The 18,585-nt window shown below is 39.0% G+C and overlaps 2 protein-coding genes across 2 annotated transcripts; both read right to left on the minus strand.

Moving 5' to 3' along the window:
• Nucleotides 1-558: 558 nt before the first annotated feature.
• LOC144712361 (protein LIFEGUARD 2-like) lies at nt 559-3,525 on the minus strand. The gene is made up of 4 exons (XM_078586618.1): nt 3,180-3,525; nt 2,968-3,081; nt 959-1,116; nt 559-886 (listed from the first exon to the last, which is right to left on the minus strand). Exons 1-4 carry the CDS (start codon nt 3,427-3,429, stop codon nt 683-685), a joined length of 726 nt encoding a protein of 241 aa, XP_078442744.1. The 5' UTR covers nt 3,430-3,525; the 3' UTR covers nt 559-682.
• Nucleotides 3,526-7,727: 4,202 nt separating this feature from the next.
• On the minus strand, nt 7,728-10,226 carry LOC144712432 (EPIDERMAL PATTERNING FACTOR-like protein 5). The gene is made up of 2 exons (XM_078586698.1): nt 9,778-10,226; nt 7,728-8,316 (listed from the first exon to the last, which is right to left on the minus strand). Exons 1-2 carry the CDS (start codon nt 9,833-9,835, stop codon nt 8,078-8,080), a joined length of 297 nt encoding a protein of 98 aa, XP_078442824.1. The 5' UTR covers nt 9,836-10,226; the 3' UTR covers nt 7,728-8,077.
• Nucleotides 10,227-18,585: the final 8,359 nt, after the last annotated feature.

The raw sequence follows: 18,585 nt of genomic DNA on the forward strand, positions 1-18,585 counted from the left end.
TTTAATTCCCAATTTTAATTCATAAAAATTGTTTTAAAATTTTATAATAATTGGGAAATTAATAATCTGAATTAATCTGATCTTAAAATTAAAATATTCTTATCTTGAATGTTCTGACCGAAATATTTAAAATCAAAATTAAGTCATACTTAATTTTGATTAATTAAAGAATATTATTAAGCATAATTAAGATTATTGATTGCAGAATTTATTCATATTTGAATTAATTCATTGAAATTGGATAAAATTTTCACTTGCTGCCTCCCTATGGTTCGACCCCTTGCTCTATATTCCATATTTAGTGATTAAGGGAAATTATAAATTTTATTGTATAAGTCTAAATCCAAAATCAACGACATATTTATGTGCATTTTTTGGCTTATCACATTTTATGTCCCTTATCCCCTCTACGATCCTCGTCATCGTCTTCTCTCTGGTCAATCCCTACCTCCTCCATTTGGCCTCTTCCTGACCCCTCCCATTCTCCTCCCTATCACTGGAACTCTCTCCCTCATCTCCCTCTTGAATTGTCCACCTCTATCCAATTGAGATTATGTATTGGAATTACAAAGAGACTGCTACCTGATTAGCTTCACACCCTTCACAGATAGTGTTATCAACAGTATACATCAGTGGAGACCTTTAATAGATGAGAGTAAGAACCCACAAAGAAGATACATGTTTAGTTCTCAGAGGATCTGAGGGTGAGGAGAGAGAGAAATAAGTTGACTATGTCCAGGTAAAGCGCGGCGGAGGCCAAGATGTACTCGTCGTAAGTGTGTCGCTTGATGAGCTCGTCGGTATCGTAGATGATGTAACCGCTGAAAATGATGGCAGCCAGTGCCCCATAGATCATGGTGGAGATCTTGCCCAGAGGGAAGAAGACCTGGTCAACAATTATAATAAGTCAACCTGCCATGTGGACTTTAAATGAGGATAAGGGAAAGAGTCAACGCACCTGGATGAACCCGAAGACGAGGAGGACGAGGAGAGCACCAAAGAGGAAGGGTCCGAGAAAGCTGAAGTCTTGCCCTCTCTTGGCTGCCCAGAAGGTGTACAGTGTGAGGCTTACGACCACTACCAGAGTCAAAATGGCTGCTTCCAGGATCACCTTCCCTGTTTCAACACGGAATTTTCTATTTCATTGAAAAAATTGGAAAATAGGGTGCAAGGGAGCAAGAAAAAATGGGGAAATTGAACTAAAATATTAGTATACATGTGATCTCAATCCGTAAAGACAGGCGGCTGGACGTGTAAGTTATTTCATGTGGAGATAATGTCAATTCCAGAATACTTTTCCAATCCCCAGAGTAATCATTCCACTGCCTACTATTTCTTGGGTCCACCCTGGAATTGGAAAATTATTCTGGAATTGACATTATCTCCACATGAAATAATTGGAACCTTGTGAAGAGCTCTACCCGGAAATCCAAACATGTTCATGTTTTGTCCGCCCCAATCTTCCCAATCCATGTATAAGTTCGATTTATAGTCAATAGCGAGCGCACAATGCCCACGTCAATTTCAATCCCAGCTTTTCTTTGAGGAAAATGCGTCAATGGCTCAAGCACTGAAAATTAGACTGGAAGATCTAGTTTTCAGATCTTATATCGAGTTCTTATATTTCCAGATCTGAAACCAACCTCCGAGGGATTAACTAAATCAATTCCTGTCATCCTGTTCACTGATTATTTTTTAAGACAAGAAGAGCAGCTGTCTTGATTTTAAAAAAAAAATTATCCAATTCAAAAAGATTCTGATGAAACTGTCTTGATTTCTCAAACTTATACATGGATTGGGAAGATTGGGGCGGACAAAACATGAACATGTTTGGATTTCCCTGTAGAGCTCTTCACAAGGTTCCAATTATTTCATGTGGAGATAATGTCAATTCCAGAATAATTTTCCAATTCCAGGGTGGACCCAAGAAATAGTAGGCAGTGGAATGATTACTCTGGGGATTGGAAAAGTATTCTGGAATTGACATTATCTCCACATGAAATAATTGGAACCTTGTGAAGAGCTCTACAGGAAAATCCAAACGTGTTCATGTTTTGTCCGCTCCAATCTTCCCAATCCATGTATAAGTTTGAGAAATCAAGACAGTTTCATCAGAATTTTTTTGAATTGGATAATTTTTTTTTTTAAATCAAGACAGCTGCTCTTCTTGTCTTAAAAAATAATCAGTGAACAGGATGACAGGAATTGATTTAGTTAATCCCCCGGAGGTTGGTTTCAGATCTGGAAATATAAGAACTCAATATAAGATCTGAAAATTAGATCTTCCAGTCTAATTTTCAGTGCTTGAGCCATTGACGCATTTTCCTCAAAGAAAAGCTGGGATTGAAATTGACGTGGGCATTGCGCGCTCGCTAATGACTATAAATCGAGTTTCCAGTTGAGGCCGATTGAATGAAATAAACATTTTAAAATTAAAACGCAAAAATTATAAAGTAAACAAGAACAATAATTCTAAAGGATCGGCCAAATCATGATAACAATTGATGGATAAGAATTTTAAAATCGAAACGCTATTGACGCATTTTCCTCAAAGAAAAGCTGGGATTCAAGTTAACGTGAGTATTGCGCGCTCGTTAATGACTATAAATCGAGTTTCCAACTAGCTGGCTTATTCACTACTAAGTTGAGGGTTGAGGCCGAGTGGATGAAATAAAAATTTTAAAATCAAACGCAAATATAATCATGCAAACAAGAACAATACTTCTAAAGGATCGGGCAAGTCATGATAACAATTGATGGATAAGATAAATTTAATCGAATGGTGGCAAGATTCCATAATGGTTTCATGAAGAACAGAAAAGCTCTATTTTTACCCCTCCTACATATCAAGGATAGAAATCCTATACAGCCAGCGCATGATCGGTAAAGATCAAGATAGGGCGAGGATTTATAAAATATTACTTTGAGTAAAAGAAGAAGTGAGAAACTCAGAAAATCTTTCCTTACCACTGGTAAAGGCGCAAGTTAATCCAACGGCAGCGCTGATCGCAATGGTGAAAATTGCGAGGAGAAAGATATTCAAAGGATGCCGTTGATAGTACAAGCGGAGCAGGCAAATAACTGAAAATTCCCGTCGACCCATTCCCCCAATCAGGAAAAAAGAGCAAAATCATGGAAGAAATCAATCAAAAAACGTGAAAAATGAAACCGTAACTCACCGACGAACGGAGTTATGATTATCAGGATGTAAACCGCCAAGCCAAGGCCAGAAGAGACCAGAAAATAAGAGATTTCGCGGACGGAAACGACGACAGCGGCGATGACGACGGTGAGGAACAGTTGAATGCTTAGAATTGAATAAACTTTTCGAATAAACGACCATCGCAGTTCCGGATTCTCAAGCATGGTTGGATAGAGGAGCGTCGACGCCTCCCCTTGCTCGAGATCTTGCCAGCCCCATTTCCTCATATCTCTCTCTTATTTCTCTCTCAATCTCTTCTTTCTCTCTCTAGATCGCTCGATCTCTCTCTCTTCCGCTCTTCCGTGGGTATGAAGAAGACGACTGGACGAAGGTGGAAGAAGGTTCCACAAAGTTCAATTGTTCAAATAAGAGATCATAACCCTTGGTTTGATGATATTGGATTTGAGTCCTTTATTTTGGGCTGTTTTGTATATAATGGTTTAATCGGGTTTGTCTGTCTATTTCAAGTTTTTTGTTTCAGAAGGGTAATCATTTAATAAAAAATGTCATATTTTGATTATTGGCATTTGAAATTGAAATTTCTATCAAAATGAGGTACACATTTGGCTCATCTTCAGGATAAAAATCATGAGATAATGTTTTCATGATTCTTCCATCGTAAAAGAACTTATCAGCTACATAAATCGAACACTTATGATTCATAATCTGTCTGCTAGGGGCAAAAAAAATCAGTCATTTTAATTTTTTACATTATATATTCCATTATCATTATCGTCTTTGTAATTGGAGTTTCAAACAAAATAAGATGAAATTTTGGCTCCTGTTCTGAACAAAAATAAGTGAAATAATATTTTCATGATTACTCCATCCTAAAAGACCTAATTAGGTAATATATAAAGTTATCACTATTTCCCTCGTAATCATAATTTCAATATAGATAATATATAAAGTTGGATCATGTTCAGGATAAAAATCAATGAAGGTGATATTTTCATGATTCTCCCATCATAAAAGACTTAATTAACGGCGTACATCAAACACAAATAATGCATAATACATATGGTATGGAAAAAAAAATTGGTAATTTAAATGTTTTAAATTAAGTATTTGCTTTGCCTTTTTCTGAATTCAAAAAAATAGATAGAGTTTTTAATTTAGGTCATTACTTTGACTTTGTTGCATAATACTTAGTTTTTAAAAAAATGATATTGTGAAAAGAAAACATAATCGTAAAAATATAACAAGGATTTCATTAAAAGCGAAATTAATATCCATATAAGTTTTGAGAAGAGAATAGAAAGTTGGAGGCACAGAAAAACATAAAGGGCAGCAAAAAAATAGAGAGAGGAAGAAGAGAGACATGACATGCTAGAGCGAGAAAGAAAATAATAGAGAAGAGAGCTGAGAGAAAACGATGACAACACAATTAAGAATTTGGAAAGAGGATGAATATTGGAAAGAGTAATCTATCCGAGCCTATATTTGACGCTAGGGTTCGCCCGTCCCGATACCGGTACCGGATGCCGGTATCGGGACGGATGCTGTAGCGGATACCGGAAAGCCATTTTCCGGTATCCATTTTTTTCCATATCCGGATACCGTATATCGGTATCGGATATCGGTTGCTACAGTGCCGATATCCGATACCGACATCCGTCTCGATGTCGGCATCCGTCTCTGTCTCAACGGGGCAGATGACGATATCTGATATCGGATGCGGATATAGAAAACCGATATCCGCATCAAATTATAATAAAAATATATTTATTTATTGGATATCCCGCATCTCGCATAGATAACGTGGGCACGGGTGAACCGGTAGAGCTTTCTATTTGGTCATACATCTCAACTACTATGGAAAGATTTAGAAATTTTTGTTTCTATTTATTGGATGGTGTACTTATTAATTAAATATTATATATATAACGCTCTTAAAATATAGCAATAATAGTTATAAACATTATTTTAATATTAAATAATTTATCGGCCTCATTTAATTTATACAGAGAAAATTTTCTATTATCTTCCGTGTTGGATAATGGGATTCAGAGTTTACATTAACTATGTTATCCCATATGGAAGAAAAAAAAAATTGCACACTACATATTAATGGGCATTGATCATAAATCAAAAACCATAAAACGCGATTAAAACTAACAAGTGGAATGTAAAACATAGTTTATTTTTATCGGTTGAAATCGGTTCCGATATCCGGATACCGGTTCCGATATCCGGATATCGAAAACCGATATCCGGCATCCGGTATCCGTCTCCGAAATCCGTATATCGGAAAACCGATATTCGATTCCGTATTCGTCCTCACCCCCGATATCCGATACCGATATCCGTCTAACCCCTTCTAGACGGATATCGACCGATATCCGATATTCGACACCGTCCCATTTTTTCACGGATATCGGATATCGGATATCGGTTTTCCGATACTGGATGACAGACGGATATTGGTTGGGCAAACACTATTTGAAGCTTTAGAGAGTATAAAAAAATGAAGCCTCAGAGAGAGTCAGAACGCTATCACGTCCAGAGATATACAAGCACAGTCCAAAGAGATCGTGGAGACATTAGCGTAAGAGAGAGAGAGAGAGAGAGAGAGAGAGAGAGAGAGTGAATGAAAGAGAGAGAAAGATTGAGTGAGTGAAAGCATGAGAGATAGAGAGACAGATTGAGTGAGTGAAAGTATGAGAGATAGAGCGAGAGAAAGATTGAGTGAGTGAAAGCATGAGAGAGAGATAGAGAAAGATTGAGTGAGTGAATGAGAGAGAGAGAGAGATTGAGTGAGTGCATGAGAGAGAGTGAGAGAATGAGAGAGAGATTGAGTGTGTGCATGAGAGAGAGTGAGAGATTGAGTGAGTGAATGAGAGAGGTTGAGTGAGAGAATGAGAGAGAGATTGAGTGTGTGCATGAGAGAGAGTGAGAGATTGAGTGAGTGAATGACAGAGGTTAAGTGAGTGCATGAGAGAGGTTGAGTGAGTGCATGAGTGAGAGTGATAGAATGAGAGAGAGATTGAGTGTGTGCATGAGAGAGAGTGAGAGATTGAGTGAGTGAATGAGAGAGGTTGAGTGAGTGCATGAGAGAGAGCGAGAGAGTGAGAGATTGAGTGAGTGAATGAGAAAGAGAGAGAAATTAGGTGAGTGCATGAGAGAGAGTGAATGAGAGAGAGTGGGAGAGAGAAAAACTGAGTGAGTGAATGAGAGAGAGAGAGGGAGAGAAAAAGACTCAGTGAGTGAATGAGAGAGAGAGAGAGAGATTGAGTGAGTGAATGGGAGAAAAGGAGATAGAGTGAGAGAGATTGAGAGAGCGTGAGTGCATGAGAGAGAGAGAGCGAGAGATAGAGAGATTGAGTGAATGAGAGAGTGAGAGAGAGAAAGTGAGTTGGAGAAAGAGGCAGACAATGAGTGAGAGAGAGAGAGAGAGAAGAGCAACCCTAGGGAATAGGAACTGGAGGACACCGCAGAGGAGAAATTAAAAAAAAAAGAGGGAAGGATGCGACCAGGCAACGTGCAGTCAACTTCGGCTGCAGCGCCCCACAGTGTTCCCCCGGGTGCACGTTATTCTCTCTCTTCCCTTAGAAGATAGAGAAACAAGAGAGGAAGAGAGAGAAAGAGCTACATTAAGAACCCCAGGCGTAGAGAGAGATCGACAGAGGGGACTCTGTTGAGTTTCTAGTCTTGGCAAAAGCCTTGGCCTGCGGTCAAGCTCCTCACTTGATCTTGTCGGCAGGTGGTAGAGAGAGAAAGAGAGAGAGAGAGAGAGAGAGAGAGAGTGACCCAACTTGCTAGTTCGGTTCGTTTTCCATCACTGAGACTTCGCTTTCTTCAGGTTTAGAGAGGAATGGGGAAATCTATCTGGTCCGGGAGACTGGATAGTCTCGTCAGCTTCGGCAGGAATCGCTCGAGGAGAGAGACATGAAGAATCCATGTCTAGAGAGATAGATAGAGAAGTTCTTATCAACAGTTTGAAATCGAACCTAAGCCAGAGATAGAGCTGACATATCATGTCGAAGAAGTTCATTACAGTGATATAGAGAGAGAGATAAGGATACTTATTAACTCCCGCTATCGTTTTTCATGATTGAGATAGAGAGAGAGGAAGGACAAGACTCGGTTAGAGCTGATATTAGAGAGAGAGATTGAGTGAAACAGAAAAAAAATTGAATAAGAAAACCTAATTCCCGTGCTAGAGAGAGTTCATGCTATCGTTTTTCAAGATTGAGATAGAGAGAGAGAGGAAGGACGAGACTCGGTTAGAGCTGATGTTAGAGAGAGAGATCAAGTGAAACAGAAAAAAAATGAATAAGAAAATCAAATTCTCATGCTAGAGAAAGCTCATGCTATCGTTTTTCAAGATTGAGATAGAGAGAGAGAAAGGACGAGACTCGGCTAGAGCTGATGTTAGAGAGAGAGATCAAGTGAAACAGTAAAAAAAAAACCAAATTCTCATGCTAGAGCGAGCACATGCTATGTTTTTTCAAGATTGATATAGAGAGAGAGAGAGGAAGGACAATCCTCGGTTAGAGAGCTCATGTTAGAGAGAGAGATCAAGTGAAACAGAAAAAATTTTGAATAAGAAAACCAAATTCTCTAAGCCGATTACAAAACCTCTCTTGCGGCAGACAATTAATTACACCGTCGTCCTATCAATGAGTTCCGCAGATGATCATCACACATAGAAACACACACACATACCCCCCCTCTCCCTCTCTAGAAGAATTACGCCACCCATTTACACAAGCTCGGGCAAGATATCGTTCCCCGGCAGGATCTCTCTCTCTAGAACGCCTTCAACCCATGGCGCAAGCTTGAGAGAGATATACCGTCGCCGACCAGTGTTTCTCGCTCTACGCTTTCTCTCACTCTAGAGATCTTTCTCTCTCTAAGAGAGGGCAGCGAGGGTCAGGGCATGAAGAGCTTTGTACCGCACTTGCAACGCCAGGCTTCGGGGTAGTATTCGAGGGGTTGGCTCGCGCCGGGCTGGACCGAGAGGTGCACGGCTCGGCAGGGCGCGCACCGGCCGCACCGGCTGCGGCACGTCGGCGGCGCGGAGCCCGGGCCGGCCAGGCGCCGCCGCTCCTCCGACGGGGCCGGGCCGGCCCGCACCCTCCCCTCCTCCAAGTTTCTTGCCAGTCCTCCGCCTGCAACTCCAAACACGCCGGATGAGAGAGAAGTAGAGAGAGAAGGCGAGTTATATTAGACTTGCCCCGGGAGGTCGCAAGAAAAGAGAGAGAGAGAGAGAGAGAGAGAGAGAGAGAGAAAGAAAGAGTAGAGACTAGAGAGAGAGACGCAAGAAGAGAAGAGAGAGAGAGAAGAGAGAGACGCAAGAAGAGAAGAGAGAGAGAAAGTAGAGAGAGACGCAAGAAGAGAAAGAGAGAGAGAAAGAAAGAGTAGAGACTAGAGAGAGAGACGCAAGAAGAGAAGAGAGAGATGCAAGAAGAGAAGAGAGAGAGAGTAGAGAGAGACGCAAGAAGAGAAGAGAGAGAGAAAGTAGAGAGAGACGCATGAAGAGAAGAGAGAGAGAGAGAGTAGAGAGAGAGAGAAAGAAAGAGTAGAGAGAGGCGAATAAGAGATATATGAGACTTGGCCGGGGAGGTCACAAGAAGGGAGAGAGAGAGAGAGAGAGAATGAGAGATGTATGAGACTTGGCCAAGTTGGTCGGGGAGGTCGCAAGAAGGGAAGAGAGAGAGAGAGAGAGAGAGAGAGAGAGAGAGAGAGAGAGAGAGAGAGAGAGAGAGAATAAGAGACATGGCCCGGGAGAGAATAAGAGATACGTTAGACTTGCCCCAGGGAATTACAGAGAGAATGATAGGTATATTAGACTCCCCCAGGAGGTTGCAAGTTGCAACTTGCAAGGAGGGAAGAGAAGAGAGAGAGAGAGAAAAAAAAAGAAATATGTTAGAATCGCCACAGGAGCTCGCAAGAAGGGAAGAGAAGAGAGAGAGAGAGAGAGAGAGAGAGAGAGAGAGAGAGAGAGAGAGAGATGTTAGACTTCCCCCGGAAGTCGCAAGAAGGGAATAGAAGAGAGAAAGAGAGAGAGAGGGAATTAGAGAGAATGAGACATATATTAGGCTTGCCCAGGGAGGCGGGAGGTCGCAAGAAGAGAGAGATTGAGAGAGAGAGAGAGGGGGAGAGAGAAAATTGTAGGCTCACCGAACCGGTGGCGAAAAAGAGAGAGAGAGAGTCTTTAGCATACACAGGGCACTGGAGAAGTGGCGAGAAATTTAGAGAATGTTAGAGAGAGATGGAGGCAATCTTCGGTTTTCCAGTGGTGGCAGCGGAGTAGTGAGAGACGGAGGGAAAGAGAGAGAGAGAGAGAGGAAATCGTCAACTTAACCAGAGGCAAATGATGAGAGAAGAAGAGAACTAGAGAGCGAAGGAGAGAGGAAACCTTCGAGTTAGCCAGAGGAGAAGGAACGAGAGATGAAGAGAACTAGAGAGAGAAAGAGGAAAACATCGACTGAGCCAGAGGCGAAGTAACGAGAGACGAAGAGAGAAATAGAGAGAGAAAGAGCGTTAATCTTCCGCTTGTCCCGGGCGTTGACGAGCTAGAGAGAGAGGTACGAAGAGAGAGTTTAGAGAGAGAAGAGAAGAGATCTTACCGGGGGCGGCGACGAAGAAGAGGAGCGCGACGGCGGCGGCGAGGAGCCCGCGGCGCATGGGCTCGAAGAGAGAGAGAGAGAGAGACACAGAGAGAGAAAGTTAGAGAGAGAAGAGACTCTCCCGTTATGGCGTGCCAGCAAATCAGAAAACCCTGGGGCGGACCGACCCAGGTGATAGTATTGTCCCCCCCAAGAGAGAGAAAGGAAGAGATAGAAAGAGAAAGAGAAAGAGAGAGAAAGGGAGAGAAATGCAATGGGCATCGGAAGATAACGTTTTATAGGGGAGAAGACCACGCCTCGCAGATTCGGAGGGACTTAAAAGCAATGGCATATCTACAATATAAAATTATCCCGGCGTTATTAAGAAAGGCACAGATCCATAGATTCTAAGTCAACAGAGATACGGACGACCACGTCACGTCTCTGCCAGGTTACACTGATTCAACGGCCTCGATTTCCCCATCACGATCAGTCTGTCGCAAGATCGTACGGCTCAGAACCCCCTATCGAACCAAATCAGGCAAATCGGAGGAAATTTCTAGAGAGAGAAACGTCTAGAGAGAGAAAGTTTTAGAGAGAGAAAGCGATGGCGACAAGTCCTGGCCGTCAGATCGGTGGGCCAGGATCGGAAATGGCAGAATTGTAATAATATTGGAGAAGAGGGGTAAAAGAGGGATTAAGGGTAAGCGTTTGTGGACTGTTGTCTATGGGACTTGTATCTGAATTTTGGACGGCTGAGATGAGAGGTGACGTGGCGGATGTTTCTTATTTAATCCTCTGGTGGAGCCCTCATAATCGGGTTTCTAGCTTGTCCAGCTTATTTGCTGCCACTCTTTACCAGTACAGTGCCACTTTTTCTTCCACTTCTATTCTATTACTTGTCCCCTCTCTCTAACCCCCACTCTTTCTCTCTCTTACTTGAGTTATTGCTAAGTCATCTCTCTCTCTAACTGGGAGTATCGTCTTTTTCTCTATCTCTCCGTTTTGTGTATAATTCCATTCTTCTGTCTTCAACTTGGAGCTATTACTCTCTCTCTCTCTCTTTCTATCTCTCTCTCTTCATCTATCTCTTTATACCTCTCTCTATCTTCTTCCTTTCTATCTCTCTCTATCTTCTCCCCTTCTATTTCTCTATATCTTCTCTCTCTTCTCTCTTTCTACCCCTCTCTCTATCTTCTCTATCTGCTCTCTCTTCTCTCTATCTTCTCTATCTTCTCCATCTTCTCTCTTCTCTCTATCTTCTCTCTTCTCTCTTTCTATCCCTCTCTATCTTCTCTCTCTTCTCTCTTTCTATCGCTTTCTCTATCTTCTCTCTTCTCTCTTTCTACTCCTCTTCCTCTATCTTCTCTCTTCTCTCTTTCTATCCTTCTCTCTCTATCTTCTTTCGCTTTCTATCCCTCTCTCTTCTATATCTTCTATCTTTCTATCCATCTCTCTCCTCCATATCTTCTAATTATCTATCCCTCTCTCTCTTCCATATCTTCTATCGTTCTATCCCTCTCTCTCTATCTTCTATATCTTCTATCTTTCTATCCCTCTCTCTCTTCCATATCTTTTATCGTTCTATCCCTCTCTCTCTATCTTCTATATCTTCTCTCTTTCTATCTCTCTATCTTCTATATCTTCTCTCTTTCTATCCCTCTCTCTCTATCCTCTCTCTTACTCGAGCTATTGGTAAGTCATCTCTCTAACTCACTGCCTGGTCTCTTTCTTTCTCCGTTTAGATACATTTCCGTTCTAAGTGTCTACACTTAGAGATGTTATATTCTCTCTCTCTCTCTCTCTCTCTCTCTCTCTCTCTCTCTCTCTCTCTCTCTCTCTCTCTCTCTCTCTCTCTCTCTTGGAGAAGGGAATTCCGAGTCTTCTGACATTTTCCCATTATTATGTATGTATGTATATATCTTTCTATTTACTTCCTACTTATCCGTCTCTCTTCATCGACGGATGTGGGTCATGGTTGTTCCCTCATACTTTCGTCCAATCTTATGCATTTATGCATGTATTTATATACTTATCTATTTGACTGTTTCCTTATTCATCTTTCTGCGTCGAGGGATGGGGTCATGGTTTTTCTCTCTTACATTCTTCCTATCTCATGTATATATGATATTCATGTATCTATATACTTGTCTATTTGACTGTTTCCTTATTTATCTCTCTTCATCGAGGGATGGGGTCATGGTTTATCTATCTTACTTTCTTCCTATCTCATGTATATATGCATGTATCTATATACTTATCTCTTTAACTGTTTCCTTATTCATCTCTGTTCATCGAGGGATGGGATCATGGTTTATCTATCTTACTTTCTTCCTATCTCATGTATATATGAATGTATATTATATACTTATCTATTAGATAAGTATATTATATACTTATCTATTTAACTGTTTCATTATTCATCTCTCTTCATCGAGGGATGGGGTCATGGTTTCTCTCTCTTACCTTCTTCCTATCTTTAGTACGTATGAGTGTATCTATGACTTAACTGCCCCTTATACATCTCTCTTCACCGAGGGATGGGGGCAGGGTTACTCCTATTTTATCTCTGTCTCTCTACCCTCTCGCTATCACTGAGAGAACTTTTGACATCTTCTTTCCAACCAACCCCACGTCTGACTGATTCCAGAACAATAATTATAAATGAAGCAATGGTCCATCCTTATCACCTTCTTTCTCTCTCTATGTCTTATATATTCTCCACCGTCCAATCACCTCCATCATCTTCCAGTTCACAAAATCTGTTAGATACAGCTATCACTATCTGATTTGTCAATCCATGTCATCCTCTCATCAACTCATCTCTTTTGTCTTGGACAATTCTCAGAAGTTTTTAACCAGCCCGTTACCCTAACGTGTTATTTAACCAGAAGTTTTTAATCATCTATCTTTATCTCTATCTCTATGTCTCTCTCTATCTCTATCTCTATATCTATCAATATCTCTCTCTATCTCTATATCTATATCTCTCTCTATATATCTATCAATATCTCTCTCTCTATCTCTATCTAAAAATCTATCTCTATCTCTATGAGATTACTGTTTTATCTTTTTCCCTCTGTGTATATATCGCTTTTCAACGTAACTGAACCATCCCTCTATCTCTATCTCTATCTCTATATCTATCTCTATTCTATCTCTATATCAATCTATATATCTAACTATATATCTATCTATATATCTTTCTCTATCTCTATCTCTATCTCTATGAGATTACTGTTTTATCTTTTTCCCTCTGTATATATATCGCTTTTCAACGTAACTGAACCATCCCGTCAACTCCCATCTCTCCCCCAACTTCCGGACACAAAAGCCATCTCCGTCAAGTATGCAGAAACCAAACCTGTTGACTCTGATTTCCACTCCTATTTCTCTCTCTTCCATTAATGAAATAACTCCTCATTCTCAACCTCTACATCCAACCCTTTAAGTCATCCTCTCTCTCATCGTAGAACTTCTGCCACCTCTATTTCTCTCTCTTCCAAGTGTCTCTCTCTTTTTATTTTTCATTCCCAGCCCTGTAAGTGTTCTTTTCTCGTATACAAGTCTATTTCTCTCTCTAACGCTATCCATCTCTCTATCTCTCTTTCTCTCGTTATAGATGCTCTACGATTTCAATATCTCTCTCTCATAATAGATGCCCAACAGTACAAGCAATCTTCCTCTCACTCACAAAAGGCTCTCAAAACCTCGGAGTTACGCATCTCCAATCCTATGTTTATCCCAGTTCATCACCCTCTTCCCATTTCAATATATCTCTCTCTCATCATTTTCAAATCCCAACCCTGCAATTAATCTCCTCTCCCTCAAATGGCTCCAAGACATTCTCAAACCCTCCAAGTTATTAGTGTCAAATACTTATCCCACACTATCACCGTCTTCCCCATCTTCTGTCTCTCTCTCTCTCATCCAAGAACCCTACCATTTCAATCTTCTTCTTTCATCTATCTCTCTCATCAGTTTTATCCCCAACCCTGCAAGCGATCTCTTCTCCCTTAAAAGATTCTCCCTCTCTCATCCTAGAAGCCCTACCATTGTTCTTACATCTGTATCTCTCTCTCTCATCTTAAAAGCCCTACCATTGTTCTTACATCTATATATCTCTCTCTCATCCTAGAAGCTCTACCATTGTTCTTACATCTATGTATCTCTCTCTCATCCTAGAAGCCCTACCATTGTTCTTACATCTATATCTCTCTCTCTCATCCTAGAAGCCCTACCAATGTTCTTACATCTATATGTCTCCCTCATTCTAGAAGCCCTACCATTGTTCTTACATCTTTATCTCTCCCATTCTAGAAGCCCTACCATTGTTCTTACATCTATATCTCTCTTTCCTCCTAGAAGCCCTACGATGTCAGTCTTCTTCTGACATCTATTTCTCTCTCATCAGTTTTTTATGCCCAACCCCCTCCAGACGATCTCTCTTTCTCTCTCTACAGCATGACCCAGATGGGGGAAAGAAGATCATGGGCATGTACACTCACGGGCATGTGCTTTGTCTCTCTCTCTCTCCCCACCTTTGGCCTATATATTTAATCCGTACCTATAAACCTACTTATACAGTGTCCCCTCACCTCCCCATGATGGCTTCGGAATCTACGACCTGTCACTTTGTCCACGCTTTGTCCACGCTCACTGGCAAAAAACTAGGATAGTTTATTGCAACTAAAATAAACTAATACTTTCCATTGGTTATCTGTGACTTCGATTAACATTCCTAGAAACAGCAGCAGCAGTGAATGAAAAGTGCACTTGTGATTCTATAAGTCTGTCGTTATGGAAGTGGTCGGCGCCGCCACAAACATATTAAATGCTTATAGAAGTGGGGCTGCAGCCAATCTCAGGTGTCAGCATAGTGCTTCTGAGATATCTTCTGCACTCATTTATTGTTTGACAATTAAAATAAATGAAGGTGGCTGTTTCTTGGTGTTTCTTGCAAATTATGAGGTACTAGAATTTCCCAAATTTGCAGACCCCTAATCAATAGCCCACGTACCTACGCCTTGTTCTTTTGTTTGTATTCATTTGAGTGGGGGCTACCAAAATTTTAAAACCCTTTCGTGTTTAAATGTTCTATATTTCTTTTGTCAGAGCTTTAGCAAGTAAAATGATGATTATTAGCAGGATATTAAATATTAGGGATGATGATCTTTCCAGGTGTTTATATTTAGACTGACTTAAGACAGTAAAACCCTTTTGTGTTTAAACATTATATATTTCCTTGGTCAAAGCTTTAGCTAGTAAAATGATGATTATTAGCAGGAGATTAACAATTAGGGATGATGCTATCTCCAGGTGTTTATATTTAGACCGACTTAAGCCAGTAAAACCATTATGTGTTTAAACAGTATATATTTACTTGGTCAAAGCTTTAGGTAGTAAAATGATGATTATTAGCAGGAGATTAATTATTATGGATGATGATCTTTCCAAGTGTTTAAACATTAAGACTGAGTCTTTAAACACCCTTTTTGTGTTTAAACATTTTATATTTCATTGGCCAGAGCTTTAGCTAGTAAAATGATGATTATTAGCCGGAGATTAAATATTAGTGATGGTGCTCTTTCCAAATGTTTATATTTAGACTGACTTAAGCATGTAAAACCCTCTAGTGTTTAAACATTCTAAGTGCCTAATCCACGACGATGTCGCTAGTTTTTTCTAAACGCGTTAGGTCCTTATTAATTCATCAAATAAGATAAAAATAATATTTATTCATCATTCGTCTCATATTGTTTCTCCTAGTTGTTATATGAACACGATGACTAGTTGAGACTTAACGTGTTGAACGATATTTATTTAATTAACTTTTTGCTCGGAACGACGACACAGATGAGAATACAGCAGGAGAAGGTATTAAATTTATCGATGAGAAGACAGAGGGAGGAAGTATTAAATTTAATTTGGAAGGTCCTTATTAATTCATCAAATATGATAAAAATAATATTAACTTATGATTCGTCGCCTATTGTTTATCCTAGTTTTTATACGTACACGATGACTAGTTAAGACTCAACGTGTTGAAAGAGACTTATATAATTCATATTTTGCTCTGAAGGACGACATAAAAAGAAGATAGAGGGAGAAGGTATTAAATTTATCGATGAGATGACATCGGGAGAAAGTATTAACATTAATTCATCAAATAAGATAATAAATAATATTTATTTATCATCCGTCGCCTATTGTTTATCCTAGTTTTTATACGTACACGATGACTAGTTAAGACTCAACGTGTTGAAAGAGACTTATATAATTCATTTTTTGCTCTGAAGGACGACATAAAAAGAAGACAGAGGGAGAAGGTATTAAATTTATCGATGAGATGACAGAGGGAGAAAGTATTAAAGTTAATGTGGAAGGTCCTTAATAATTCATCAAATAAAAATATATATATATTTATTTATCATTCGGCGCCTATTGTTTATCCTTGTCTTTAGAAGTACACAATGACTAGTTGAGACTCAACGTGTTGAAAGATAGTTATTTAATTCATTTTTTGCCCTGAAAGACGACATAATAAGAGGACAGAGCCAGAAGGTATTAAATTTATCGATGAGAGAAGACTTAAAAATATTGAGGCTTGATTCTCTATTGAACGAGAGAGGAGGAGAAAAGCATATTATCTTGGATTTGTCAGTTGATATCTCTAATCGTCGCTATTATATACTTTCTCTACTTCAATTGAAATATTTTATCAAAAGATGCAGGAGTAATGACCCAAGGAACAGAAACTGCCCACGTGAAAGTTGGTGAACAGCAGTTTATCATTGAAATAAAATTTACAATCTCAGGATTTTGACAACACATGTAGATTGTTTAAGTTATTTATTTGACGAATCATACTGAATTAAATTCACAGGGAATAATGACTTGACTGGGTAAAGGTTTTAGAAGAAACTGGAAGGGAAGATTGATAAATGTATAAAAACTAAGATGCAAAAATGAGTGGGCCATTAAACATACTATTCGATAAAAAAAGATAAAGAATTAAATTTCGCCTGAACTCAAACATGGATATCTGTGTTTGTAGAAACCAAAGTGTGATCGTAATAAATAATCTTAAGACTAATTAGAAAGGCATTCAAATAAATTCCATTTTAGTAAATTATTTGAGCATGGTTTATAATGTGCACAGATGAGCACAACACTATTAACTTATCTCAAAACAAAAATATATGTCCTTTCATCCTAAATCTGGGTAATTAACACAAACATATTCCTTCACAGGTAATCTATACAAATTAAACACCGATTCAGATGTTTCTGAAAAACATACTGCTGGAAATGGATGCCCTTTTATAACACCCGAATAATTGGGATAATTCAATGCAATTTACACATCGCTATGCATAGGGAAAATTATGTATGTGTGCTATCAAGCTTAAAGTGATTAAATATATCAAGACTATATTTTAAAATAATTCATTTCCTGAGTCAGAATTTATCTTTATGAATTTTTGGACATTAAATTCATGAATATATCAATAATTGGGATAATTCAATGCAATTTACATATCTGTATGTATTGATTTTAAAATGATTAAATATATTTTTACTCAGATTTATTTTAAAATTATTTAATTTTCAGAGTCATGATATATTTTATGGATTTTCCGACATTATATTCATGATATGCCATTTTTCTAAGTCAAAATCTATATTCTATATATAAGTGACTTACTCAATATTTCCAGTCTTGAAATCGTGTCCCACCACGCATCTTCATTTGATTAGATCGTGTGGGGACCAATCAAGAATTTCAACAATGATTAAGGCATCTAATGATTGACTGTCATGTCATTACGGCATCACAAATCACAATACCACATCATTGACCAGTGTCTTTTTATTATTTAATCTGCCGGGGTGACGTAGAATAGAAAAAGCACACAATGAAGATACAAAAAAAAAAAAAAAATTTCATTATTTTATTTAAACAAAAGTCAAATATTGTGGCAGCCTACGTGGCCTGTATGCATCATGTACATGCGTACATGTGCTGCATGTGCGCGTAAGTGGATCACACTTGTCCCCATGTAAATGGTGAGTAAAAAAACCAGATGTGTCACTTGCTGATATGTCGCCATGTTAGACCTGTTAGTAATGAAAAATTTTCATCTCTTTTTAATACTATGAGAAAGATAAACATATGTGTCTTACTAACATAAACAGAAATGCTTTGAAGTGGCGTGCAGTGATATGTCACCATGTCATATGTTAGGTAAATATTAAAGTGTACCTTTCCTTCTTTCTTATTCAGTACAAGAAGCATGTCACTCTTGAAGACGTCAATCAAGACATGTCAAACATTAAAAAGGAAATAAAGTGGGTTTCAAAATCATTGAGGAGAAATAATATATCAACAGCGACATTGACAACACGAGAGAAACATGGATGTCCAAGATTTATCCAAGTATAAATCTTGATATCTGACCATCTCAAAGCCCAATTTTGCTAAAATTTTGAGGGTAGCCATGTCTTTACCCCCCTCTTTCTTTTCTATATATACATCTGATCTGTAATTAGGTAGAATTCATGAAAATAATCATTAAAATGTATTTCTACATTTGTGGGCTGATTAAAAAATCATGAGTTTCTGAAATGCGTGAAGTATGGTCTTGTTGTACTGGGTGTTTGAAGAGCGAAAATAGATAATAGGGAAAGCTATCTATACTCACAATTTGGGGCAGAAATAGTCACCATACATTGCCAGGCATCGCAAAAATTGGGGGAGAGATTATGGTGGAACGTAAGGATCTACATAAAGCATCATTGACGTACATTGGTTCTTTTTAGCATCAA

The sequence above is a fragment of the Wolffia australiana genome, chromosome 14, assembly GCF_029677425.1.
Source record: "Wolffia australiana isolate 7733 chromosome 14, ASM2967742v1".
Taxonomy (NCBI): Eukaryota; Viridiplantae; Streptophyta; class Magnoliopsida; order Alismatales; family Araceae; genus Wolffia; species Wolffia australiana.